Source organism: Puma concolor, chromosome B3 (assembly GCF_028749965.1).
Source record: "Puma concolor isolate L17-30 chromosome B3, mPumCon1.1.hap2, whole genome shotgun sequence".
Classification (NCBI taxonomy): domain Eukaryota; kingdom Metazoa; phylum Chordata; class Mammalia; order Carnivora; family Felidae; genus Puma; species Puma concolor.
Genome location: NC_141672.1, coordinates 109,215,232 through 109,242,855, shown reverse-complemented (window position 1 = coordinate 109,242,855; position 27,624 = coordinate 109,215,232). Strand labels below are relative to the sequence as shown.

The following is a 27,624-nucleotide window of genomic DNA, read 5'->3' as shown; positions in this document are numbered from 1 at the left end:
CATGTTCTGGGACCTTCTAGAGCCTTGGCATCAAAATGCCTCCTTGGGTCAACTTGGACTCTTCTACAGAGTGCTACGGAACCCCAAAGCACTCTGAGATCTGGGAGCAGCAATAGGTAGAGATGTGACCAGGCACGTGTTATAAGCTACACCAGAGAGGCCGGGCCCTCAGGAATACCAGAGGTGAGGTCTGCACCAATAGAAAGAATGGGAGAGAAAGGCACTACCATTTATCAAGTGCCTCCTGCATGCTGGGCCTATTGAAAGAATTCTCTCATTTAATCTTCAAAATGTCCTTGTGAGATGGATACTGTAATCTTTATTTTACAGAAGAATCAGGCCTGGAGAGGTGACTTGCCCAAGGTGAGAAGGCCTGGAAGAGGCAGCGCCAAAGCTGACTCTGGAGCTGGAATAATAAGAAAGGCAGGCAAGTACAAGGCGGAAGCTAGAGGGACTGCCTGAGCAGAAAGGATCTGGGCTGGTAGCACAGGGAGGTTGGAACGGGTCTGGGGGATGCAAAATGACCTCCCTTCCTAGGCTAAGGCCGTTAGCTTTGACATGTCTCATAAGCAGGGGGCACCTGGGATGCTGGGAGTCGGACTGTAGGAAGTCTCTCCTGATGGCTGCATGATTAAAAGGCTGGGTTCAGCCCCATTCACCTTTCTGCCCTGTCACTGCAGATCCAGGAGGTGAGCTCAGAGGCACATGGCATGGAATGTGGGGCAGGGAGGGGTGGCCCCTTCCTTCCACCTCTGCTGCCTTCTCAGAGCTCAGGCCATCAGCCTGCTCTGATTAAGCTGACTTCTTGGAGTCCTCAAATCCAGGGGTTGCCAGCAGCCAAATCCCCCTGATTGTCTGGGATGTTCCCGACAGCAGAGAATAAACAGTCTCTCCTGTCCGGCCAGCTGTGCTGAGCAGCATTCCTGTCTCTTGGCCCACCCAACTGGGTGGGGCTGCAGCACTGTGTCCACCTCCAGCAGAGGCCTAGGGAACCTGGCGAGAGGGTGGAAAGGGAGAGGAGAGGTCACCGTCTCCAGGCCACACAGGACATTGACTCCTGCCTGAGTCCCCATTTTGCCTCAGCATGAGGCACCTCTGTTTCAAGCCACTGCCTGGCACAAGCTCTGTGCATGTAATAATGACTCTGTGACTTAAGAGGAGGCCCACACCAGGCCACTGCCTCCTAGGATTGGAGCCCCTCACCCTTATCCAGAGACTGCCTGGGGAATTAGAGACTCCTATCTCATTCTGACTACATCTGAAGGCATCACACCCAAAGGGGTCATTTTATGGAGATGGACACAGCGAGTCAGCAGCAGAAGTGGGACTAGACGCTGGACCTTTCATTGCTGTCCATCACCTTGGAATGCTGTGGATGCTGGGGCTAAAAGTGACACAGGGGCTCTGAGTGAGAGGGGCGGCCCATGTTTTTGGAGAGGAGCAGAGGTGTTTTCATCCTACGCCTGTTTTGGAGATCAGGCTTGTGGCCGAGCCATTTCCTGAGGAAGTAAGTCCTCTGGAAAAGCGCGTTCACCAGCCCCTCCTAAATCATGCTTTTGGAAGCAGAGCTGGGGCAGCAGGACCTGCATGGGGCTCTGTCTCTGTCTAGAGGCCAGCACACAGCCTAGGCTTGGCAGGCTACGGGTGGTGGCTGGGGACGGAGGGCAGAGTCCTTGGCAAGGGGGAGCACCCCCCAGCACACACCATCTGCTTCTCCGCCACAGGACTCTGGCCTGGGATTGTGGAGGAGGAGAGAGTAGCCTTTCTCAGCCAGTCTGCAAAAGGAATTCCTCTAGGAGCCCCTTCTGGCCGCAGACAGAAGTGGGAGGGAGGCAGACAGTGTGGGAGCCCAGGGCAGCCAGGGGGTCTCTGTGGACAGGTGTCTCACTCCCAGTCTGTCTTAGGCCTACAGCGTTGTCTTTGTCTAGCTGCATGTATCAGTGTGAGTTTATGTGACTGTTCTGTTGTTTGCATGTCTGGGCGGCTGCATTTCTGATTGGAGCTGGGTTCCTCAGTGGGAAAAGCATGTTTGCCAGCATATCGATGAGTCCCTATCTCTGTGTAAGCTCATGTATGTGGGTATCTTCAAGGGAACATGTGGGCCTCTGCATAGTGAGTGGGTCTGCACGTGCCTGCAAGTTTCTGTGGGAGTGTGCATATGAACATTTAGGTTATTTTGTTATAAACACGTACCAGGCTTTCTAGATGTAAGTTTATTAGGTATGTGCATCTCTGGGAGTGTGGGTATATATACTTGTCAATAATGTGTTGGTGAGTGCCTGAAAGTGTATATGCCTATCTGTTTATATCTGTGCAGAAGCATTCACTCATTCAATTCATTCACTAAATGATTTTCTCATTTACTAACAGACATCTTTAAAGTGCTTGTTCTGTGAGCACTGTGCACTGGGAACTTAGGGAGGTATCCAGGGCAGCTCCTAATGTTTTTAAGAACCAGGGCAAGACGTACATTTGTATGTCTAAATATATTTTTAAGTTTTTTGTTTTTTTGTTTTTTTTTGTTTTTTTTTGAGAGACAGAGCAGAGGAGGGGCAGAGAGAGAGAGGGAGAGAGAGAATCCCAGGCAGGCTCCGTGCTGTTAGCCAGGAGCCTGATACAGGGCTCAGACTCATGAACCGTGAGATCATGACCTGAGCCAAAACCAAGAGTTGCACACTTAACCCACTGAGTCACCCAGGTGCCCCAGTACATCTAAATATTTAAACGTTATAAGTTAAAACAACAAACTGCTAAATAAAATACTTAATCCCAATAAGCCAGAGGGCTGGGTTTGATTTTGGATTCTTGACTCCTCTGACTTCTGTGCTGGAATTCAGCAATGCAGAATAAGTGGCCCCAGCCTCTTTTTCCCCATCCCGGCTCCGTCCCCTATCTTGAATGGCCTTGCAAGCATGTATTACTCCTAACGTGTCCAAACTCCATGAATTCACCCCACAAACAGCTGCCCTTTGGCCACCTTTTGGGCTCCGGGGTATGCACACTACTGGCAAAGTCTGCCCAAATGGTTCTGAGCAGGAAATAATGGGGTCTCATGTACCTGATTTATAATCTAGAATGGGGGAATGGGCTCCCCATGGATCCATCCTCTTGGGCCCGGTTACTTCTCAGTGTGTGGAATGGAGTGTGGCCAGAGTAGAGCAAGAGCGTGGCCATCTACAGGTGAGCCCAGGGTAAGGGCCCTTTCTGCCTGCTTCCTCATGGAACTTGCAATCTGGAAAGGAACCACCGCAGATAGATGAGAACAATACAATACATGGATATAAGTACCCATGTGTGTATCTTTGCCTGTGTGTCTATGCCTCTTCATGTCTGCTTGTGTGGATGTCTATATGTCTGTTTGTTTCTCTGTTCATCTTTGTCTGTCTTGTCTCCTAGAGGGCAGAGCCCACAGCTTTTCTACCACCCTTGTCTTGCCTGGGTTGACTTAGGACTATGAGACAGGCTGGGGTGGCTGGAGAGACACTGATCTGAGTTTGAGCCACTGTCCTATGGTCAATTTAAGACTCACTCTGTAGGTTGCCTGGATGGCTCAGTCATTTAAGCGTCTGTCTGTCTGTCTGTCTGTCTCTGTCTCTCTTTTATAGCTTCTCTTTTATAGCCTATTTCTTCTGAGGGAGAGAGAGAGAGAGTGCATGTGAGCAGCAGAGGGAGAGAGAGAATCCCAAGCAGGCTCCACACTGTCAGCACAGAGCATGATGCAGGGTTCAATCTCACGACTGTGAGGTCATAACCTGAGCCAAAATTAAGAGTCAGATGCTCAGCCAACTGAGCCACCCAGGCAACACTGACTCTTGATTTCAGCTCAGGTCTTTATTTCAGGGTCATGAGTTCAAGCCTGGCGTTGGGCTCCACACTGGGCATGAAGCCTACTTAAAGAAAAATAAACAAGTAAACAAATAAAAAGACTCACTCTGTGATCTGGCCTCATTTTCCTCATCTGCAGAATGGAGGGACTGTATTAGCACATCTTTAACTTACAGGTCTTGCTTGGTTTACAGAAGAAATGTGATTGATTTCCTAAGTTAATTACTTTCTAGAAGTCAAATGGAAGAATGCATAATTGTAGAATCTGCGGGATCAGACAGAACTGGGTTTGAATCCCAGCTCTGCTGTATACAAGCTGTGTCTCTTTTTTTTTTTTTTTAATTTTTTTTTTCAACGTTTTTTATTTATTTTTGGGACAGAGAGAGACAGAGCATGAACAGGGGAGGGGCAGAGAGAGAGGGAGACACAGAATCGGAAACAGGCTCCAGGCTCCGAGCCATCAGCCCAGAGCCTGACGCGGGGCTCGAACTCACGGACCGCGAGATCGTGACCTGGCTGAAGTCGGACGCTTAACCGACTGCGCCACCCAGGCGCCCCAAGCTGTGTCTCTTTTAGAGTTATTTAATCTCCCTCAGAGTTATGAGGATTGAATAAGATAATGTGTGTAAAGTGTTGAGTACCATGTCAGGCTTACAGTAGATATTCAATAAATATTAGCTTCTGTCCTCATCAAGGGTCTTTCCAGCTTCCTTATTTTATAAATTCTGGGTTCACTAGACATGTTGACTAATTGAAATTATTGGAACCGTATGTTTTAGGGAGTTCTGGCCCGGTTGGGGGGCAGGGACAGTTGCGTAAGAAAATCAGTACCTTCCAAGAAGCTGCCAATTCAGATCTGTGTGTGAGACATTCCCTCTATCCCATTCTCCAATGTGGACCCTTGACATTTCCTCAGTCTTTGGTAAAGAACTATGAAATGCAGGTTCAATGCCCTCTTCTGACCTGATTCTGCCACTGAGCCCCTCCCTGGTGCCATAGGATGCTGAGCTAAGTAGGATCAAGCCACAGGGCAGAGCTGGGTCAGGTAAGGCCTCAGACTCCCTGACATGTCTGGGCCTGCCTGACCAGCCCCAATAGTGGGCAGATCCAGCTAGGCAGAGAGCACCTGTCTCTCATGATTGATACTCTTGGGAGGGCATCACTCTGCTGCTGGCACAGATAGATCCTGAAGCACTGGGGAGACTGAGGACCCCTTTCCTCTCAGGGCCCCCCGGAATGGCTAAGTTCCAGCAGGAACAACAGGAAGAGAATTGGGAGGGACAAGTGACAGTACCTCTCAGCCAGGGCTGGTGGGGGTGGGAATCCCCTGGATCCCGTCTTGGGAATCCCCTGGAGCCTGTGAAAACTGGCGGCTTTGGGGCTCTCCTGAAATATCCCTGACCCGAAGGGAATGAGGGAGAGGTCTAGGGCCTAGCCAGGGTTGCTGAGTTGGGAAATGCTTTGAGTATGAGCTCAGGGTGGCTGAGGCCATGAGGGAGGCCATGAAGGAGAGGGTCTGCTCTTGAGGTCATGCCGGCCATCCCTCTGATCCCATGCACACATGAGTGACTGAGAATTGGTTTGATCTCGCAGCTCCAGGGATTACTGGGGAGGTGGGAGAAACTTAACCTCTGAAAGGTCCTTAGGGGGGTCATTGTGATCTCTCCCCACCACCTCTGGGCTGCTCCATTTGGGGCTAGAACTGGGAATTTTCCTCTTGAAAAAAACTGGAAGCAAGGGAGCAAATGGTGGGTTGAGGCCAAAATAATATGTTTAAGGAAATTTCTGCTTCATGCTGGCTAGGACAGGGAATGTCTGGTCAATGAGCTGCTGACAGCCAGGGTCCCTGTAAGTAAACATACCGCCTCTGATGGCGGCCCTGAGCTCATTTCCCTTAGCAGTGTGTGAGGAGGGTGATGTCACCAGAGCAGAGCCTCCTGGTCATGGAGCTGGTCGGTGAGCAGGAGTGAGTCTCAGTTATTGCTGGCGGCCTGGGTGCCACTGCCTAGTTATTGTAAGCAGCTGCTTCCCACACAAGCAGGTCTGATAGTGTCCTACACGTACTCATGCATGATGGGACTCGAGCCACACCCATAACTCATAGCCAGGACATTCTTCAAGAAACTTGGGATTAACTATGAAGTCTCTAGCTTCCATGCAAGGTCTCTTGCTCAACCAGAGAGCTGGGCCTTCTCTGGTCTATGAAGGGGGGTACCTAGGATGGGTTCGGTTGCAAGGAGTGGTCCCTAGAGGTACAGGCCCATGTCCTGCCCCTGTAGAGAGCAGGCAGTGACAACGTGCATCACAGCCTGTCTCCTGGGGCCAGGCAGCCAGGTCCAGTGGGGCAGTTTCCATGAGCAGAGGACCCAGGTCAGGGGAGGTTGGGAGGTGGGGTGGGGAAGAAGATACAAAGCCCTCTCTGTGTCCCTTGTACAGGCTCTTCCTGAGCATGTCAGTCACTAGGTGAGGTTTTTATGAGGTTTGGAAGGCTTGTAACAGAACTGCTGAGGAGCAGCTGCCAGAGGCTGGACCAGGCTCTGCAGCCTTCCCCTGTCTACCCTGTTCTATCCCATTTCATGTCCTGGCTGGGCAGTAGGGAACAGTGAGTCTCCAAGTAGACAGGTGGGCCAGAAGCTTCTTGGGGATAGACCTTGGCTTTTCACTTCTTTGTGTCCCTCAGAATCCTGGGCTGACTTCACAGGGGGGGCTCATCAGTCACACAGACCCACTCCATAGGGCAACCAGCCCACTCAGTGCCTGCCTGACCTATTCCAGGCTGAGCAAAAACCTCAGACTGATAGGCGGGCTCACAGAAGACTTACTGCCTTCCTCATTGCCTGACTGACCAATAGGCCAAACCACTAAGTAAGTCTACTTATTTAAAAAATAGTAATTGAACACCTCACTTGTGCCAGATCTTGTGTTGGGTACTGAGGATGAGCAGTGAACAAGACAGACAAGATTCCTGCTCTTAGGGAGCTGACAATAAGCAAACAAAACACTGACAGGATGTGATACATATATTATAGATGGAAACAAGATTCTGTGTGAGAGAGTATCCAGCAGGCCCTACCCTGAAAATAATATTCAGGGAAGACCTCCTTGACATGTAATCTGAGACCTGAGGAATGAGAATAAGGAGCCTATGGAAGAGCTTTCCAGATAGAGGGAACAGCAATGCCAAGGCCTTGAGCTAGGGAAGAGTTTGACATAATCTTGGAATTAACCAGAAGACCAATGTGACTGAAACATGGTGTGAGGGGAAGGTACCGTGTAGATGAGGTTGGGGAGGAGGGCAGGAACAGACCAGACAGGGTCTTGCAAGCCACAGCAAGGATGTAGATGTGAGGGGGAAACACTGAGGGCTTTTTATTTATTTATTTATTTATTTATTTATTTATTTATTTATTTATTTATTTATTTTTGAGAGAGAGAGAGAGAGAGAGAGAGAGAGAATATCCCAAGCAGGCTCTGCACTGTCAGCACAGAGCCCAATGTGGGGCTCAATCTCACAAACTACAAGATCATGACCTGAGCTGAAATCAAGAGTCAGATGCTTAACCAACTGAGCCATCCAGGTGCCCCAACACTGAGGGCTTTAAGCAAAAGTGTGACACAAGTTCAAGAAGAAATAGATAACCTGAATAACTGTATAACCAATAAAGAAATTAAATTTATCATTAAAATTTTTCCCATAAAGAAAACTTCAGGCCTGGATGCCTTCACTGGTGAATTCTACCAAACATTTAAAGAAGAAAAAATACCAATTTTATATAAAATCTTCCAGAAAAGTGAAGAGGAATGAACACTTCCCAATTCATTCTATGAGGCCAGCATTACTCTGATACCAACATCAGACAAAACATTCCCAGAAAAGAAAACTACAGACTAATATCCTTTATGAACACAAGTGCAAAATAAATAAATAAATAAAAATTCTAGCAAAGTAAATCCAACAATGCATAAAAAGATAATTCATCAGTTAAGTGGGATTTATTGAGAAATGCCAGGTTGAAGAAATATTTGAAAATCAATTAATGTTGGGGTGCCTGGTGGCTTAGTCAGTTGAATGTCTGACTTGATTTTGGCTCAGGTCATGATCTCACAGTTTGTGAGACCGAGCCCTGCATGGGCCTCTGTGCTGACATCATGGAGCCTGCTTGGGATTCTCTCTCCCCCTCTCTCTCTTCCCCTCCCTCACAGACATTCTCTCTCTAAATAAACATGAAGAAAAGAAGAAGCTGGGAGTCCTTAGGAGCTGGGATAGTCATCTGGGTAAGAGATGCTAGTGGCTGTGGTGGCAGTGGAAATGGAGGAGAAGGGACAGATCTCATTTGAGATCTAAACAACAAGACTTGCTGTCAGTTGTATATAAGGCATGAGCGAAATGGAGAAATCCAGGATGGCTACCACATTTCTACCTAGAGCACTAAGTGGCTGAGGATGCTCGGCCAGGAGAATCTGTGGGTGGGGAAGTGGGAAGGGTAGAGAACAAGAGTTATCTTTTCATCTACCTGTGAAGATGTTTGGGTTCCATGAGAAGGGTCTGGGAGGAGATAAAATGTGGAGAGTTTTAGCAAATAAGTGGTATTTTGATGCCAAGTGAATGGATGAGGTCACAAAGAGAGAGAATAGTCAAAGAAAGCTCTGAGGACTGAGCCTGGGGCATTCCAGCATTTGGAAGTCCCCTGAAGGAGCCAGTAAATCCCATCAGGAAGGAACAACTAAAGAAGTACCCAACCATATTCATTTCCTATGGCTGCTGTAATGAATTACCACAAACTGTGGCTTTAAACTGGCAGAAATGTATTCTTCCACAGTTTTGGAGGCCAGAAGTTCAAAAACCAGATCCCTGGGCTGAAATCAAGGTGTCAGTAGGGCCACACTCCTTCTGGAGGCTCTAGGGGACAATCCGTTCCTTGACTCTTCCAGCTTCTGGCAGATGTTGGCATTCTTTGGCTTGTAGCCATACCACTCGAATCTCTGTCTCCGTCACATTACTTCCTCCTCTTCTGTCCATTTCAAATATCTCTTTGCCTCATTCTTATAAGGACATTTGTCACAGGATTTATGATCCACAGATAATCAAGGATAATATCCTAATCTCAAGATCCTGAACTTAATTACATTCATAAAGACCCTTTTTCCAAATAAGGTAATAGTCACAGGTTCTGGGGATCAGGATGCGGACATATCTTTTGGGGACTACTCTTCAATCTGCTATACCAACTAACTGACAGACTAAAGGAGTGACTAATTAAGAATGCAAAATGGCAGAACTTCCTGTACCTTAGAAGAGGGACTGAGGAAGCCCAAGTATAGGGTATTGGAGCCCAGCCTAGAGGTATACGATGTAGGCCACTGCTGGCTTCAGCATGTGCATGGGAGTCTCATGGAGAGGGGAGGTATTGCAGACAAGAGTCTCGCAGCCCTCCCAGTCCTGACTCAGCATCTGGCAGGGGCCATCCACACAGCAGCCAAAGTGAGCTTTAGGGTCCAGATCTGCCTACATCACTCGCCAGTGAGTGACTCTCAACAGCTTTCTGCACCTTTAAGGCCAAAGGCCGATATCCTCACCTAGCCTACAAAGTCCAGGGGCCTGGTCTCAGCCCACCTCTGCCAGAGCCCTGTCTCACACCTCTCTCCTCTGCTATCTGCCTCCAGATATACTGGCCGCCTCTTAGGTCACCTTTCCTCCTGTCCCAGGGCCAGTGGCTGTTGGTCTCTTTGTCTGAAAGGCGCTTCTTTAACATGCTTCACAGAGTTAGCATCCACTAACGTTTCAGATCTCAACCCAGATGTCTTTTCCTTGGGGAAGTCTTCCTTGGGTCCCTGGTCCATGTCATACAAATGTGTGATATAATTTCTCATAGTTCCCTCTGTTCATCTTTCATAGCACTATCAAAGTTTACAATTTTATACATATTTGTAATATTATTTTATTAGTGTGTATCTCTACAATTAGACTGTAAGTACTATAAAGTTAGGGTTTGTGACTTACCACTATCCCAAGTGCCTTGTCTAGTGCTTGGCATACAGAAGGGGTATATAATAGTTTTAAAACATGTCTGCAAATTTTTTGACACTCTTCCACCAAGAGATAGAGCCTAATTGACCTTCCTTTAAATATGAGCTGGTCTAATGACTTGCATGTAATTAACAGAATGTGGCAGAAGTGATGCTGTGTGACATCTAAGGCTAGGCCATAAAAAGTAATATGGTTTCCTCCTGGACTGCTCTGCTTAGATATTCCCTTTTAGAACCTAGCTTCCATGCTATGAAGATACCCAGGCCACATAGAGAGGCCAAATGTAGGTGTTCAGCCCCACTGAAAACCTAGCCTACAGCCAGAATCAACTGTGAGACGTGTACCAAACAAGGTTTTGAGATGATTCTAGCCTTAGTCTCCATCAGACTGCAACCACATGAGAGACCCTGAGCAAGAGTTACCTAGTGATCCCAGTTAGTCCTGGCACCATGAGAGATAAAAATGAATGATTGTGGGGTGCCTGGATGGCTTAGTCAGTTAAGTGTCAGACATTGGCTCAGGTCATAATCTCACAGTTTGTGTGTTTGAGCCCTGTGTTGGGCCCTGTGCTGACAGCTCAGAGCCTGGAGCCTGCTTCAGATTCTGTGTCTCCCTGTCTCTCTGCCCCTCCCCGGCTCACAGTCTGTCTCTCTCTCCCTCAAAAATAAATAAACATTTTTAAAAATTTTTAAAAAGAACAAATTAAAGATGTTGATTAACTTTAGGTTCAGACAAATAAAATATGCATGTTAAAATTTCTAGTATAACCATTAAACCTAGCAAAAAAAAAAGGTATAATTTGCAAACTAGTAAAGAGAAAAATGGAATAAGGGAAAACAAGAAAGCAAGAAAGAATAGAAAAGGAAACCTAGAAAATAAAAAATAATAGGTTAGAAATACATACATGCATACCAATAAATAAACACATAGATGTATATGTGTGTATGTATCAGTGTTGTTTTTTTTTTTTAAACTTCAAAATATTTTATTCTCTCTAGCTTTTAATTTGCTGGAGATAGAATTTTTCTAACTATTTTTCTTTTTTTTTTTTCAATATATGAAATTTATTGTCAAATTGGTTTCCATACAACACCCAGTGCTCATCCCAAAAGGTGCCCTGCTCAGTACCCATCACCCACCCTCCCCTCCCTCCCACCCCCCATCAACCCTCAATTTGTTCTCAGTTTTTAAGAGTCTCTTATGCTTTGGCTCTCTCCCACTCTAACCTCTTTTTTTTTTTTTTTTCTTCCCCTCCCCCATGGGTTTCTGTTAAGTTGTATCAGTGTTTTAATAAATGTAAATGGACTTTAGGCTTCAGTTAAAAGAAAAATATTGCCAAACTAGACCAGGTAATGAGTCTAGTTATAAGCTATTCATAAAGTCACATTTAAAACATAAGAACACAGAAAGTTTAAAAGGATGGAAAAAAATCTTTCAAATAGTAACCAGGGGCGCCTGGGTGGCTCAGTCGGTTAAGCGTCCGACTTCAGCTCAGGTCATGATCTCACAGTCCGTGAGTTCGAGCCCCGCGTCGGGCTCTGGGCTGATGGCTCAGAGCCTGGAGCCTGCTTCCGACTCTGTGTCTCCCTCTCTCTCTGCCCCTCCCCTGTTCATGCTCTGTTTCTCTCTGTCTCAAAAATAAATAAACGTTAAAAAAAATTAATAAAAAAAATAGTAACCAAAGGAAGCTGATATATTTATATTAATCTTAGTCCAAGTAGACTTTAAGACAAAAAGCATTATGAGAAACAAAAGGGTCACTTCATAATGATAAAAGGTTCAATTCATCAAAAAGAATAATCTTAAATTTATATACATCTAGAGGTGCCTGACTGGCTCAGTGAGTAGAATGTGTGACTCTTGATCTTGGGGTTGTGAGTTTGAGCCCCATGTCGGGGGTAGAGATTACTTAAATAAATAAATAAACTTAAAAAATGCATATATACCTAATAACTTCAAAACAAAGCAAAAGGAGAAAGCAAGGAAAGCAAAATAAAAATGGACAAATTCACAACACAGTGGAAGATGTTAATCTCTCTCAGTAACTGACAGATAAAGTCAGCAATTAGTAAGGATTAGGAAATTTAGGTCCATAGATGAGAAATGACACACTTTCCTTCATCCTTCTACAGTCCTCGAGTGCCTGCCACATCCCACATACCACACTTACATGCTTTGCCATTAATCCTGAGAGACAAAAGGTGTTTTTACTTTTACTAGGTAGGAAATTTAGTTCCATTTCATAAATTAGGAGGCTGAGGCTCAGCGAGATTAAATAATTTGGTAGTTAAATAATTTGGGTTAGATACTCTTCCTCAGAAATCTTAAATGTCAAACCCCACACCCAGCATAGCCTTCCTACTGGTGGACAACTTTAATCCCTCCACACTTCCTCCTTGGCTTCTTTAACTTCCTGGAGACCTCTTGTCCCAGTCTTTGTGTCCCCTCCCATCATATTTCCTTCTTCCCCCTCCTAGATCCCTGGAGGGTGATTTCAATCTCTGAAGCTTCTCTTTCTAAAACCACCAAGAACCTACTAATTACCAAGTCCAGGATCTATTTTTCAGATTTTTTACAATCTGGACTCCTCCATTTATATCCTAAGGCCTCAATATAAATGGAGCTACATGAATAAAAATGAAACAATAAGCACCCAAATTCTACCTGTTCTTTGCATCCACCTGCTGAGGTGAGATGGATAAAGAACCCCTGGAGTCCCTGAAAAACTACCCATCTATTTCTGAGAGACCTCAGGCTTCAGCTCCTATGGGCTCACAAGCAACCTGTTCCAGTAGGGCTCCCCCTATCTTTCCCTGCTTTGATTGAGGCAAAGAGCACTTGAGAGGCCAAAGCTGTGAGGAATACCACCGTGGAGGGGGGAATGCTTCTCTCTGCTTTGAGAATCCTCCAGAACAGCTTGCTACTTGAAATCTTTACTCCATAAAAGAGAGGTATATGCAAAATGATCTCCAAAGGCCAAAGGAGCCATTAGTTTGACAAGAAACAATTTATTAAAGGGACATATGGACAGAAGCCTATGTCTTGGGCAACCAAAAGATGAGTAAATGTCCACAACTCTGTCTCCCATAAGACCTGCTTTTATAGCCTAGAGGCTGGGGAGTACATGCTCTGGGACCACCAGGAGGAGAATTTTTGAAAATAGGTGTCTGTCATATTCATATCTCCAGAGCATATTGAGGACATTATGCCCTGAGGATGTACTTAAGGGTGTGGATAAACAAAAAGAAAGAATATGTTTGTGGGGTTGTGCTCAAGAAGGCTTCAGATCGTGGAGCGACCATCATGGTGGATTTGTCCAAGATGGTGTCAGTCTGGTTCACACACCCTACATTTTTTTCATTATGCTATGTTCCTCCATAGGACTCAGACATGAATGCAGACTTAGAAGTGAACTCAGATTCTTCACCCTCCCACACTCCCCTGCCTCTCCCAAGCTGTAAGGTATTTTCCTTGGGTCAAGTTCATAATACCAGAGTTCTTCCCTCAGTGAAGCAGACCCTGCTGCTTGGCTCCCTAATGGCCATTCCCTCTTCTGTCTTCCTAACAGCCCCCAACCTCTTTCAGGTATTCACTCTCCTGTAAGAACTATTTTAGGGGAAGTAGTTCAGGGCCTGGGCCTATAAGGAGGGTCACTGTTAGTTTACTGTCATTAAAGCAGTCCCAGTGTCTCTTGCTAGTGATTGTTTCAAGCATGGTCTTCTTTTTTTTAATTCTTTTTAATTTTTTATTTTAAAGAGAGAGAGACAGAGAGAGAGAGAGAGAGAGAGAGAGAGAGAGAATCTCAAGCAGATTCTATGGCCAGCAAGGAGCCGGACATAGGGCTTGATCCTACGACCCTGGGATCAGGACCTGGGCCAAAATAAAGAATTGGATGCTCAACCGACTGAGCCATGCAGGTGCCACAAGCATGGACTTATTAAATGTTGTCCCATTTCCATGAGGCTGAAAAACTGAAGCTCAAGTTCACGAAGTTCAATGTATTCAAGGTAAAAGCTGATTTCATTACTTTTCATTCATTGCCCTCTGAATTCTAGCTTTTGTCTCTTTCTGGCCTGAGCATTGCTTACTTTACCGTCAGTTCATAAGTGTGTTTAATAAGATTTTTTTCAAAAAGAAAAAAGATTTTTTTTCCTTTATCTAGAATTTGGGGGTGTTTAGAAGGTTTATGAGGTTTAGTTGGGTACCTAGGCACTACACAATCAGAAGTGTTCCCCATTTCCTAGTCTATAAAATTATGTGGTTGTACTAGATCAGTGATTCCTGAATTTTTTGGAATATGAACTATACATGCCCAAATCCCTCAAATTCCCTTTACCAGCCTTGTGCCTGCAACCCTTCATTAAACGTTCAAGGATTGCCCTTGGGAGCTGGAGACTTCTTTTCCCTTAGGAGAGCTGAAAGTGCCTGGCAGTTTATGACCCACACAAAACTGCAGGGCACCTGGCCCATAGCCAATGACCCACTGCCATGAGAGTACAAAAGCCTAGCTACTTTGTCTTGAGTAGGAAAAAACTTGAAGGTGCAATTAATGCCCCTGAGTTCCCTAAGCATCAGGCTGAGTGTGGTTTCACACAAAATTACACTCTTCCCTGGTTTCGTCCCCTTTCCCTACTATCCTGCTTCCTTTTCTACCTTACTGGCTTCTCCTGGGAACATTTCTTTACTAAATCACTTACACATGAATCTTCACTTCAGGATTTGCTTCTGGGAGAATCTGACCTATAGTGTGGGTTCCTTTGAGAATCTGATAAAAGTCATGGACCTTGTCCCCAGAAAAATACATTTACACATACTCAAAATATTCTATATATCTTTTTGCTCCCATGGACTCAAGATTAGGAACTATAGACAAAAATGACCTCTGGGGTGCCTCCAGAGCTAACTTTGCCATGTTTCCTGCCCTGTGTGGGTTTGAGGAGTTTAGCTTTGAGATTCTAAACTGGGGCCTCGGGTACCTAACTAACTGGCTTGGTCAACCAAGCATGAAACTCCTGATCTCGGGGTCATGAGTTTGAGCCCCATGTTGGGTGTAGAGATTACTTAAACAAACTTTAATAAATCAAAAAGGGCTTCCAGGAATGTGGGATCCAATATCCTTTTAGTAAATTCCTTTTCTGCTTAAACTAGCTAGCACTGGTTTCTGTTGCTCTCAACTAAGAATCTTGACAGAGACACTGCCACGTGCTTCATCTCCCAGCAGCTCCTGACACACCATGCTGGTTTTGCTCATGTTGTCTTCTCTGCCTGGAGTGCCCTTCCTCTTCCTTTTCATCTAACTGCTATTCATATTTACAGTCAACTCTGACAACACCTCCTCTAGGGAGCCTTCCCTGAGATCTGTTTATGGGTCCATCACTCCTTTTCTGGGTAAGTTCCTCAAAGATAGGGACTAGGCTTCGTTTTTGTTAGTAACCCCAGCACATAGCTCAGGGCCTGCTACATAGTAGAAGCTGAAACTATTTTTAGGATGAATGCGTGAATACAGGTAATTTGTGGTGGAGGCATGGTTTAATCCAGTTCTTTCGGCTTCAAAGTCTGTGTATTTTCTACCTTAGATATCAGGAGGCAGGGGCAGACTTGTTGAGACTGAAGTTTTTTTCCAGCTCAGTCGTTCCCTGTTGCCCCTGACCTTGCTGAGGCTGTAGATGCTTCTCTGGTGCATCCAAAAGGCCTGGTGCCTCCCTGTGCCCACCCTTAATGTGCCCTCAGTTGGAAAACAAAAGTGGGCAGGATGACACTCCCTAAGGTGGTGGTTGTGGTTGCTGCTATTCCTGGACTCCCTGCTGGTGGGGCCCAGTCTGGCAGCTCTGCTGTCCCCTCCTCCTTCCTGCCTGCCATGCTGTGCCCCACCACACCCCCTTCATCTCCCTCCCTCTCCTTTCCTACCCTGGCCAGGAGCTGGGGACACAGGACAGCGAGTAAACCTCAGAAGAACCACTTCTCCAGCGAGTGCCTGAGGAAAACCAGCCACCTCTCCTGTGACCCCAGTCCCCAGGCCTGTTCACTGCCCTGTTGTAGAACCTCAGGCCTAGCTAGGCTGTGGGCTCTGGCCTCTGCTGGGAGCCTGGACTTTGGCTGAAGCTCCTCAGGCAGGGGCTGTGCTGCCCCCCTGGGGAGAACCTGTTCTCTCCTCCTGTGTCCAAGACCAGACTAACTCTGGGATATGCCGCTAAGGGGTGGCCTGGGGGGTGGGTCACTGTGAGAAGATGTGCTGCTCCCCACTTGCTTTCCCTGAGGGCCCAGCTCTCCAGCTGTTTTCTTCCTCTGGGCTGTGGAACCTTCTGCGGGTGAAGAAGGCAGATGTCACTCTCCCCACCAGGCCCCTGAACATCCTCTCCTCCCCAGTATGGGGCACTGCCTCTTTCCCAGTTAATTCTGTAGTGACAGCTGCCCTTTACCCCAACATGCAGTGAGGGGTGACGGGAGTGGGGTCACCTCCACCTCACGGTCCCACTCTCGGGTTCAGGGCCTGTGTCTGGGAGGGAGCCACAGGCCCGAGTCCCTCTGGGGTGGACCTGGCCCACTCAGCAGAGGGGTCACTAGGGCAGGTCTGTGGGGCTCCAGCGTGGGACCGGGCTGGTGGCTCAGAGGCGTCTGTCTGTGGGCAGGGTGGACTTGGAAAGGCACAGAGCAAACCTGCAGGACCCCTCACCTGCCTTTTCAAAGTGCTTTTCCCTTTACTCTGTCAGGGGATTTCAGGCATCCATGGGATTGCATGTTCGAGAAAATGGGCGGTGTGGTGCCCTTGCTCATCAAAGGAGCAGTTGTACCTGTAACGAGTCCCCAGGACAGTGCTTTCCCATCCAAGCAAGTGGTTCCCAGCTGTGGCTGGAGTGAATCACCGAGAGCTTTTAAAAAATACTGATGTCCAGGCTGTACCCATATCCTTATATCAGTATCTCTGATGGGCATGGGCCGGGTGGGTTTTAAAGCTCCCTGCATGACCCAAATGTGCAGCATTCAAGCCTCACAAAGACCCTGAAAGACGGGCACTGTCGTCATCCTCACTGTGCAGAGGCGCCAGTAGGGCTCAGCGAGGTAAAGGCAACTGGAAGGGATGGGGCTGGAGTCCCACATAGAACCAAGAAGGTGTCCCCCTGCTTGCTGTGGGACCGTGAGGCCTCAGACTGGCCAGGGAGCTTGTCTCCTTTGGCTGGGAAGACATTTCTGCCACCTCTTTCTCAAAGCACTGGGCTGGGACTCCCCTGAGCCCAGAATGCAGTGGGTCACCTCCTCTCACCAGCCCTGGGTTCCTTTCACTGGAAAGGCGTGCCCTTTGGTGAGGGGAAGGATGCATTTTTGAGGTGAAATGTTGTATAACAGCCAGGAACAGAAAATATTAAAAGCCCACTGGCGCCAACAAGGTTCACAGCAGGGCCAGAAAGTGCAGAAAAGAGGAGGAACGCTTCCTGTGGTGAGGGCCCTAAAACTGGTGGGATCAGCCGAGTACCCACACCCTGTATCCCAGGCTGTCTCCATTTTCACAGTTAGAGCAGGCCTCTCCTGGGCCAGAGGAAGGTCTTGGGGTGGTGACCCCAAGGGGAAAGCTCTATGGGTATATTAGGTTTGTTTTACCTCACACTCCAAAGCGGGTGGTAACATAGGGGTATGGGGCCACTGAGGACAGAATGTCCTACTGGGAGTACGTGAGGTGAGGTCACCCCAGTCCACACACAGGTTCTGAACATTCCAGATGCTGGGATGCCAAGGGAATGAGACACGGTCCCTATCCTCTAGAGATTTCACTACAGAGATGGGGCAAGCAAGAAAACAGCATTGGTAGAATGTGATGAATGTTCTACTGGAAAAGTGCTCAGGGCACAGGGCTTGTAGAAAACAGCAGAAGGGCAGTTAGCCCAGTGTGGGACTATGAGGAGAGGTTCTTGGAGGAAGTGGTACTTGACTGAGTCTTGCTATAAATAGATACTGTGAGAATGTGCACAAAGCTTGTGAGTGGGTACATGCCCTTAGGAGCCTATCTCTGGGAGCTTGGAAAAAGAGACACAGAGACACAAGCAAATGGATTCACTGCCCCCTTGGAGACCCCTGCCATCTCTCCCTTTCCCATGGCCGATCACAAACACACTTGTAGTCACAATTGCACATAAACACACACACACATGCACAAGGTAGTGGAGAAAGTTCCAGAATTCTTCTCAGTGAGAGAGTTCCTCCTGTAAAGAAAGGCCTCACTGGGAACTTGAGGTAGAAGATGAGGCCACTGGTGGCTGGACATCTGCAGTGATGGGCTTCAGAGGCTGGAGGAGCTGCTCTGCTGAAACCAGGGAGAAGAGTCTGGAGGGAGGTGGAAGGAACAGTGGTGGAAGAGGGAGGAGCTTTAGAGTTCTTCAGATCCTCTCATTTTACTGTGAAGGAAACTAAGGTCCAGAGAAGGAGATGAAATGCCTCAAGTTACACTGCACTTGGGGATCAGAGCTGAGTACGAGCATATACACATCATGACATACCCAGTCAGCTTTGCACACTCCCATATGGCCACTCTCATTGCAGGCACACAGAGTTATGCACACAGCTATTCCATAGCAGGTGATGTCCCCTGAATTGCTGCCATTTACATTTCAGGCAGCTCTGATCTCTCATTAAGCTAGAGCAGTTGGGTCATGTCTGCCTGCCCACTCTCCTCCACCAGCTCCAGCCCTCATGCAATATGAAGCCCATAGTGGGAAGCAGAGCATTCAGGAACCTGGGATCATGCAGTCTATGGGTCTGCTGTGAGTATTCCCTGGAAGGTCCATCAAGCAGACAGGTTCATCCCATAACTGACTCAGAGCTGCCCAGGCATCAGGGGTCACAGCTGGACCTGCATCCCCAAAAGAGGAAGTCTCAGTATCTAAAGGCAGAGCCAGATGCCTCACCCTACCCAGAAGAGGGACTGCAGTCCCCTAGCTTATTTTTAAAGTAACCTCTACGCCCAACATGGGGCTCAAACTCATGGCTCCTGAGATCAAGAGTCTCATGCTCTAACCGACTGAGCCAGCCAGGCACCCCAGCAGAAGCTTTATATATCTTGCACAGTGTACTTTCTCCTTCACTGATTATGATCAAGCTAAAATGAAAATCAACAGCAACTTTGACAGGTAAAAGCAACCAGAAAGATAAAGGCAGCTGATGCCTTCTCAGGGCATTCTCTTTCATGGAGGCTGATTAGTTGAGTGCAGATGATTCAAAACCTCTCTGATCAAGGAGCCTCCGGAGGTATATGAGTGTCATCGGAGAAGAGAGGCAGTTCTGGACCCAGATTGTGCTTGACAGTCATAGCAATTTCCTGGTGCAGGTCTCAGCAGACTCGTCTAAGTCCTCGGGAGAGTAGAGGGGCTGTAAGTTAAAGCTAAAAGAGCTGTTCATTGAAAAGTCTGTGTTTTATTCAGGCATAAGCAGTTCTCTTTTGGGATCAGGTAAGGCATTCATCCCTGCTATGCTACTGACTTTTGTGTAAGAAAGCTCTAGAGTGCTGGCATCAATGCCTCAAAGAGCCATAGCGTTAAAAACACATATAGGGGCTGGTCAAGAGAAAGGAAAGTCTTTTCAACAAACAGTGCTGGAATAATTGGACATTCACATACAAAAAAAAAAAATGAAATTTGACCTATGTTTTGCACTATTTGCAAAAACTAGTTAAAAACGAACCATAGATAAAACCCCAAATGAAAAAACTCCTAGAGAAAACATAGGAGAAAATCTTGTGACTGTAGGTTAGGCAAAAATTTCTTAGATCCAACACCAAAAGCACAGTCCATAAATTTAAAAAATTGATAAATTGAACTTCATCAAAATTGAGAACTTCTGCTTGTCAAAAGACTGTTAAGAAAATGAAAAGCAAGCTACAGATTGGGAAAAAATTTTTAAGGTAAGTATCTGATAAAAGACTTATATCCAGAATATATACTCAGTATGGGTTTCCCCTCCTATCTGAAAGAGGAGCATTCCCATTAAAACTGTCCTTAGCTGAAATGATGTGAAATGAATTTTACATTAATTTATATGGAAAAAAATTTGAGCCTTCCCAAACCAAAAACTAACCTTTCTTAGGCTTTTCTGATACCTTAGGACACATCTTGCTAGCAAAAGCACAAAATAAATTGAGATAAAGCACAGATGCTTACAGACACAGTTCAAAGCTGTGGCAGCTGGATGCTGAGTGTAGTTCCCAGGGAAGGAGCTTGGCTGCATCACTCTCGCTGCTCAGGTGCCCCGCCTCTATGATGGCTCACTAACAGATGCTGAACACCGTTTTTGCTTTCACTGACATTTTTTGGTAAAACTGAATATCATCTTCAGATTTCACTCGGTTAGTGAAAATAGGCACTAATGCAGGTCTTTTTATAAAAGTGAAGTGTAAGGTGAATTTTTGAGAAGCTGGGGATATCTGTAATTAAGACAACAATCCAAATATAAAGCAGGAAAATATCTGAAAGGGAACTTCACCAAAAAAGACCTATGTATGACAAATAAGAATATAAAAAGATGCTCAACATCATTGGTCACCACAGAAATGCAAATTAAAACTACAATGAAAACACACTACACATCCTATTAGAAGGGCTAAAAGCAAACATGAAACTGATAGAATCAAGTGCTGATGAGAATACTGGGCAACTGAGACTCTCCTACATTGCTGGTAGGATCGTAAATGGTATAATCACTCTGGAAAACAGTTTGGCAGTTTCTTGTAAGATTAAACATACACTTTCTTATAACCCGGCAATCCCACTCTTAGTATTTACCCAAATAAATGAGAAATGTGTACACAAAAATCTGTACACCAGGGTGCCTAGATGGCTTAATCAGTTAAGCATCCAAACCTTGATTTCATGATCTCATGGTTCATGAGATTGAGCCCTGCGTTGGGCTCTGTGCTCAGAGCCTGGAGCCTGCTTTGGATTCTGTGCCTCCCTCTCTCTCTGCCCCTACCCTGTTGACGCTCTGTCTCTCTCTGTCTCAAAAATGAATGAACATTAAAAAAGAAGTGAATAAAATGTGAAAGAAACTGTTTAAAAAATAAGTACACAAATATTTATAGCTAAACTGTAACTGCTAACAAGTGAACACAATCCACCCATTCTTCAAGTGGTGAATTGATAGATAAACCACATGTAGCCATACAATGGAATACTACTTGGCAATAAAAAGGAATGAGCTATTGGCACATTCAGCAACATGGATGAGTACACTAAATGAAAGAAAGAAAACTTAAAAAGCTTATATCAAAGGATTCCACTTATAGGACATTCTTGAAAAGACAAAACTACAGGGAAAGAAAACAAACCAGTGATTGTCAGCAGCTGAAGATGGAGGGAGGCGTTCACTACAAAGGGAATTTCTGAGGTGATGGAAATATTTTATATCTTGATATGATGGTGGTTACCTGATTGCTTGCGTTTGGCAAAAATCACAGAATGGTGTATTCAAAATGGTGAATTTTATAGTATGAAAATTATGTTTCAATCTTTTAAAATTTCTTCTTCCCTTGTTTTTTGCCTTCCTTGTCACTGACCAACATCTTGTCCTCGAAGCTCTTGCTCTCCTGAGGGGAAAGTGTCCCAATTCAGCCACCCTGAATGCTGCTTGCCTTCTGGGAACAAAAGGTTAGCCCACAAAGAATGCTCTCTGGGGGCCCATGTGTCTGTCTCTCTCCCTCTGTCCCACCCTGTCTGGCTAAGCCTGTTAACCAAAGCCTTTCTAACCTCCACTTCCCCTTCTTCCCTCCTGTTCACCCTGGCCATCTGGAGTCCCAAATCTTCACAGCCTAGGTGCTGTGTAGGCGAAAGAGTCTTCTTGGAAAGAGGGAGGCTACACTCAATTCTCCATAGCTCTAACCTGTACAACAGCTGTGTGTCCTGGAAACTTCCAGCCAGGGAGGGCTTCCACCTAGCATCCATCTCACCTCATCCCTGAGCAAGAACGCCCCCGTCTTTGCTGATGGCTCTTTTGGACTGCTAGCATCTTGGTCAGAGCTGAGGTCATACCACACACAGAGCCACCAGGCCCCTCTTGAGGGAGTCATGAAAAGAAGCCTTGGGTCATAGGTAGACACAATGGGCTGAGCTTCACAAACAACCAGGGCAAACACATTATGATGAGTGTGACAAGTCAGGGGAGGGGTGTGTGAACACTTGTGAGAGACTACCCTAGTAAGTTGTGCACCCCCTAATCCTTCACAAAATCATGAATGTAGATGTTTCTGAGAAATCCTGGAGGCACTGTGGGGACACTATGATGTCCACATATAGAGTATGAACTCACTGCTTCAGGCAGTAAACGCTACAACATCACTGGATGTGAGCAAACGGACTCACCATGGCAAGCTTGGTGAACATCACGGGGACATAGTGGAAATCTCATAGTCAGTCATGAAAATGGGGCATGAACATATTGTGGTAAGCATGGTGAACACTAGAGGCACTGCTTGTGAACATAAGGCTGTGACTGGTGAATACTATGGGGACAGTGAACCGACCCTGTTTGGAGCTGGAGGAGCATTCTGTGGTGACTGCAGTAAACACATTATACAAGGTGGAGTCCTCTAATGGACATGTTCTGGGGTATCTGCTGGGCCCATAGCCCATTCTGAGGGAATCTGCTCCCACCTAAAACCTGCACAAAGTAAAACAAGGTGCTGACAGATTTCTTTCTTTCTTCTTTCTTTTCTTTTCTTCCTTCCTTCCTTCCTTCCTTCCTTCCTTCCTTCCTTCCTTCCTTCCTTCCTTCCTTTCTTTCTTTCTTTCTTTTTTAGCGTATTTATTTATTTTTGAGAGAGAGAGTGAGAGAGAGAGCAGGGGAGGGGCAGAGAATGGGAAAGACAGAATCCCAAGGAGACTCCACACCATCAGTGAGGAGCCTGACATGGGGCTTGAACTCACGAACTGTGAGATCATGACCTGAGCCGAGATCAAGAGTCAGACGCTTAACCAGCTGAGCCACCCAGGGGCCCCTGGGTTTTTTTCTTTTTCTTCCATTTTCTAAGCTGGAGTTATTATGGTTGTTCAGTTTTGCTCAGCTCTTCTGGGGTGTGTTGATGCGATTACCAGGTGAGAAGGAGTCATACATGGGTAGATTTGTAACAAAACAAATGGACGGTAAACTCTCCAGGTTGATAGCTGTGAAAGTGGTGTCTTGATATCAAGACTCAACTCCTGAGTCTCCTGGGTGGCTCAGTTGGTTAAGCAACCAACTTCAGCTCAGGTCATAATCTCACGGTTAATGAGTTCAAGCCCCGTGTCGGGCTCTGTGCTGACAGCTTGGAGCCTGGAGCCTGCTTCAGATTCTGTGTCTCCCTGTCTCTCTCTGCCCTTCCCCAACTTGCACTCTGTCTTTCTCTGTCTCTCAAAAATGAATAAAAACATTTTTAAGAATTAAAAAAAAAAGACTCAACTCCTGATATCAAAGTTAATAGTTAGACATTTTTGATCAATTCCTCCTAGGATAGGCATGCTTGTGTTCATGGTTGTGCTTTTAGTAGGTACATGTTATTTTTTTCTTCCCAGCATCCATTCTTCCTACTTCCAATGATAGCACCACACTTTTCCTTTGGGAAAAATCAGTCCATGTGATTCTAGTGGGGCTGATATACCCCTGGCTCAAGAAGTGAGCTTATCAGAGCTTTCCATCCCATGGTTACAGGGTTTGGGTCAGGAATGGGTCAAGGAGAGCCTTTCTGAGAGCTTCTGCTAGAACAATTCAGGAAGAGACATTTTCTTTCCACTGGAGATTTGAGATGTGCTAAGAGGGAGCCTGAAGCTTCTGGAAGATATGACATGGAAACAGCTTCTATTCCAGTTACTACTGTTGTGTAACAAACTACCCCAAATCTTAGTGGCTTAAATGGCAATTAAGGATGAGAGACCACATCCTTAATGTAGTGTCTCATCCTTTTTTTTAATGTTTATTTATTTATTTCGAGAAAGAGAGAACACACTCATGAGCTAGGCAGGGGCAGAGAGAGAGAGGGAGAGAGAGAATCGCAATCAGGCTCTGAGCTGTCAGCAAGAAGCCCATTGCAGGGTTCAGTCTCATGAACCATGAGATCATGACCTAAGCTGAAATCAAGACCTGGCCACTCAACTGACTGAGCAACCCAGGTACCCTGTGGTCTCTCATAGGTCAGGATTTCATGTAGGACTTGAGTGTGTAATTGTGCTTTTTGTGACATCAGTTGAGGACACTAAGTGACACTCACCTGGTAGATGAGCTGGTCTGGTCTGTCCAAGAATAGCTATACTCACGTTTAGTGCCTTGGTGGGACTACTGACTAGGACACTACAGCAGGCCTCTCCAAGATGGTGGTCTCAGGGTAGTTAGACTTCTTACATGGCAGCTGGCTTTCCCCAGAGTGAGTGTCCCAAGAGATCCAAGAGGAAGCTGCATGAACTTTTGTGACTGGCCTTAGAAGTCCACTTCATTTGGGGAGCCTGGGTGGCTCAGTTCGTTGACCGTCTGACTTCTGCTCAGGTCATGATCTCAAGGTTCATCAGTTCAAGCCCTACATTGGATTTGCTGCTATCAGTGCAGAGCCCACTTCAGATCCTCTGTTCCCTTCTCTCTCTGCCCCTCCCCCACTCACACTCTCTCTCTGTCTCAAAAATAAATAAACATTTTAAAAAAAGAAAAAAAAAAAAAGAAGTCAACTTCATTCTTAGTTAGAAGCAAGTCATAGACCAGCTTAGATTCAAGGGAGGGAAACAGGATTTTATCTCACTCTCTTTTTAAGTTTACTTATTTATTTTGAGAGAGAGAGAGAGAGCATGTGTGCAAGTGGGGGAGGGGCAGAGAGAGAGAGCGGGAGAGAGAGAAGCCCAAACAGGCCCTGTGCTGACAGCACAGGGTTTGATCCCACAAACTGTGAGATCATGACCTGAGCTGAAATTGAGTCAGATGCTTAACCAACTGAGCCACTCAGGCACCCCATGATTCTATCTCTTAATGGTAGATAGCACAGTCATATTGGTCAAGAACATGTGCAATGGAAGCTATTGTTGTAGCCATCTTTGGAAAGTACAGACTGCCACACCCTCCTTGAGAATAAATCCATCTCAGAGGAAGCTGTTGAGATATGAAAAGAGAACAGCCCGGATGTTGTCTGAGTACCTGGATCCAATTTGCCCTAGGACTTCAGTTATGAGAGCCATCAGATTCCTTTTCTCCTTAAACCAATCTGAGTTGTGCTTTCATCTCTTGCAATGGAAAGAACTTTTACTCTTAGTGTACCAGTTATCTATTGCAGTGTAACAGACCACCCCAAAACTCAGTGGTTTATTAATAATTTGTTATTTCTCATGATTCTGTGGGTTGGCTGGCCCATTCCTCTGCTAGTCCTATTTGGGCTCACTCATGCAACTGCTGGGGTGGAAAGTTCAAGATGGCCTCATTCACATATATAGCTGTTGGCTAGGAGCCTCAGTTCTCCTCCATGTGCTCTCTCATCCTCCCATAGGATAGACTGACTTCCTTACAGGGTGATCTCAGGACAACGTTCCAAGGGAGTGAAGGTAGCAAGGTCTCTTGAGGCCTAACCTCCAGAATTTGTACAGCATCAGTTTCTCAAAGTCCTTTGCTCAAAGCAAGTTACAAAGCCAGTCCAGGTCAAAGGAGAGAGTAAATAGAATCCACCTCATAATGGGGGAATTACAGAGACTTTGTGGCCATGGTGTGATAGACAACTGTATCATGTTAGATGGGAACACATTTAGAATTAGTGTATGTATAGGAAGTAGGGTGTGTGTGCCAGGCAGACAGAGTCAGACTATTCTAGGCATGTTCTCATTGAGGAGCACATAGTTGGAATGTGATTTCCATGGTGGCTGCTCTGAGCTGAGGGCCTCTCACTGGTTTCCAGGGGCAACTTTGAGTTAAAACCTACTGTGTCTGGGTGACTTCACCTTTCAGAGCCTCAGTTTTTCCTTTGTAAAATGGGTGTGATTGTCACAGATCTGCTGTGAGGCTGAGGATGATGACAGTGAATGTGCTTTATAAATTACAGTGCCAACCCCCTGTGACTGAACGTTACCCTGAGGAGGAATAATCAAGGTGGGCCTGGGTGGCCAAAGATGGCAGGAGGGAAGAGATTGAGATGGGGCTTTGAAAGATGGGGATGTTCACATGGGTAGGGAGGAAGGGCTGGATTTCAAGATGGGACGCTGAGGAATAAAAGTATAAAGGCACAGAGGTAGAACAGTGACAGACTGAACACAGGATAGGGAGGACAACAATGAGGTCAGAGAGTGAGCTCTTCCACTGCCCTGGACTCTGGGTTTTTGGGATCCCAAGTATTGGATGAGCAGCCCCTGGTGGTCACTCAGAGCTGAAGTCCTCTGGTCCTCAGGAATGAGCAGCAGCCTATCCCTACCCAGGCCTGCACAGCCTCCTCAGACCACAGGTGGACGATAACAGGAACATGGGAGAGGAGGTCAGAAAGAATGTTAGAGGCAGAGCACCTTTTTCTGGAGCCACGAGGATCACATCAGACCCCCCCCCCCCCCCACACACACACACAAGTGTTCCCAAGCTCCTTTACCCTCAGCAGGGTGGGAACTGTGGCCATAGGCTTAGTTCACAGGTGGCCTGGCTACACTGGGCTCCAAGCCCCTTGATCCCCTGGACAGCGGTTGGAGTGGTTGATGGGTTTCCAGTGTGTTCCAGGGAGGGGCTTGGAGCTGCTGCAGACTAGCCTGGCCTGCAGAAGCCCCAGGTGGCCACTTGTGGCTGGGCCTAACCTATCCAGGCCAGGCCTTGACTGTCCAGACCTGTGGCCACCTCCCAAGCGCTGCCTATCCTAGGGTCCTGACTGAGGAGAACAGACTCTTCTTCCTCAAAGGAATCCTGGGAGGGGTGGTAGGGGTAGATTCACATTCCCTCCAGTCTATCCCTGCACAGCTCACAGCTCAGTCCCACTTATGACAGGAATGGATCCTTTGATGGGGGGCGGGGGTAGGAGGTTGCAAGGCAGGGAGGGAGGAGATGGGTTGAAGGAACACAAATGGCAGGGTTGGAATTGGAACCCAGGGACTCTAGCTCACAGTCCCTCAGCCCTGTGCCAACCATGGCAACACCCATGGCCATTTGGGGCTAGGGAAGTGGGGGCCCCACTATGAGCTCTGGCCCAAGCAAGGAGACCCAGGCAGGATTTGTGGCCTAAAGGGCTCCTCTTTGCCAAACCCTTACTCCATAGGGTACCCTGCCTCCTACTACAGAAAAAGAAGAGAGGGGTGCAGTTGGGAGGCTGGGGAAGTCCCTTTCACACACCCTTGGGTCCATAAAGTGGAGGCCTTGGAAAGCAACTGATTATCCTGCCCTTGACCTCTGGTCCTCTGGTTTACTTCCCCCCACCTCCTGGATACCTTGCTCTCTTTATCCAGCCTCAGTGGTCAGTTTGCTTCTCTAGCCTCCCTCCTGATCTCTGGCCAGACTTCTTACAGCTGTCTTGCCTTCCTTTCTCTCCTCCATACAATGTTTGTTGTCAACATCTTATCAAACCTTGCCAGCACTGGCGGGGGCCTCAGAGCTTGCTCTGTCCAAATTTTTGTGGCACAGGTGGAGACACCGAGGCCCAGGGTCACTTGGGTCATTGCTTGTCCAAGGTCACACATCAGAATTAGCAACAAGCCAGTACTAAGGCTTTTGACTCCTAAGTTCCTATTTTTCTCTTGTCCTTTGATCTGGCTATTATGGTTCAGTCTTTGTCCTCAGACTAGTAGAGCTCTTACGAGATTTACTCAGTTCAGATTTTGCCTTCA

General features: G+C 46.6%; 1 protein-coding gene and 1 long non-coding RNA gene across 3 annotated transcripts in view; one reads left to right on the top strand and one right to left on the bottom strand.

Moving 5' to 3' along the window:
• Nucleotides 1-2,522, top strand: part of PARP16 (poly(ADP-ribose) polymerase family member 16) — a 30,017-nt gene extending 27,495 nt beyond the window's left edge. The window contains exon 6 of the mRNA XM_086710966.1: nucleotides 331-2,522. Within this exon, the coding sequence (XP_086567092.1) occupies nucleotides 331-367 (37 nt within the window). The 3' untranslated portion in view covers nucleotides 368-2,522. The remainder of the gene's footprint in view (nucleotides 1-330) is intronic.
• Nucleotides 1-27,624, bottom strand: part of LOC147580275 (uncharacterized) — a 65,957-nt gene that overhangs the window by 6,364 nt on the left and 31,969 nt on the right. The window lies entirely within an intron of this gene.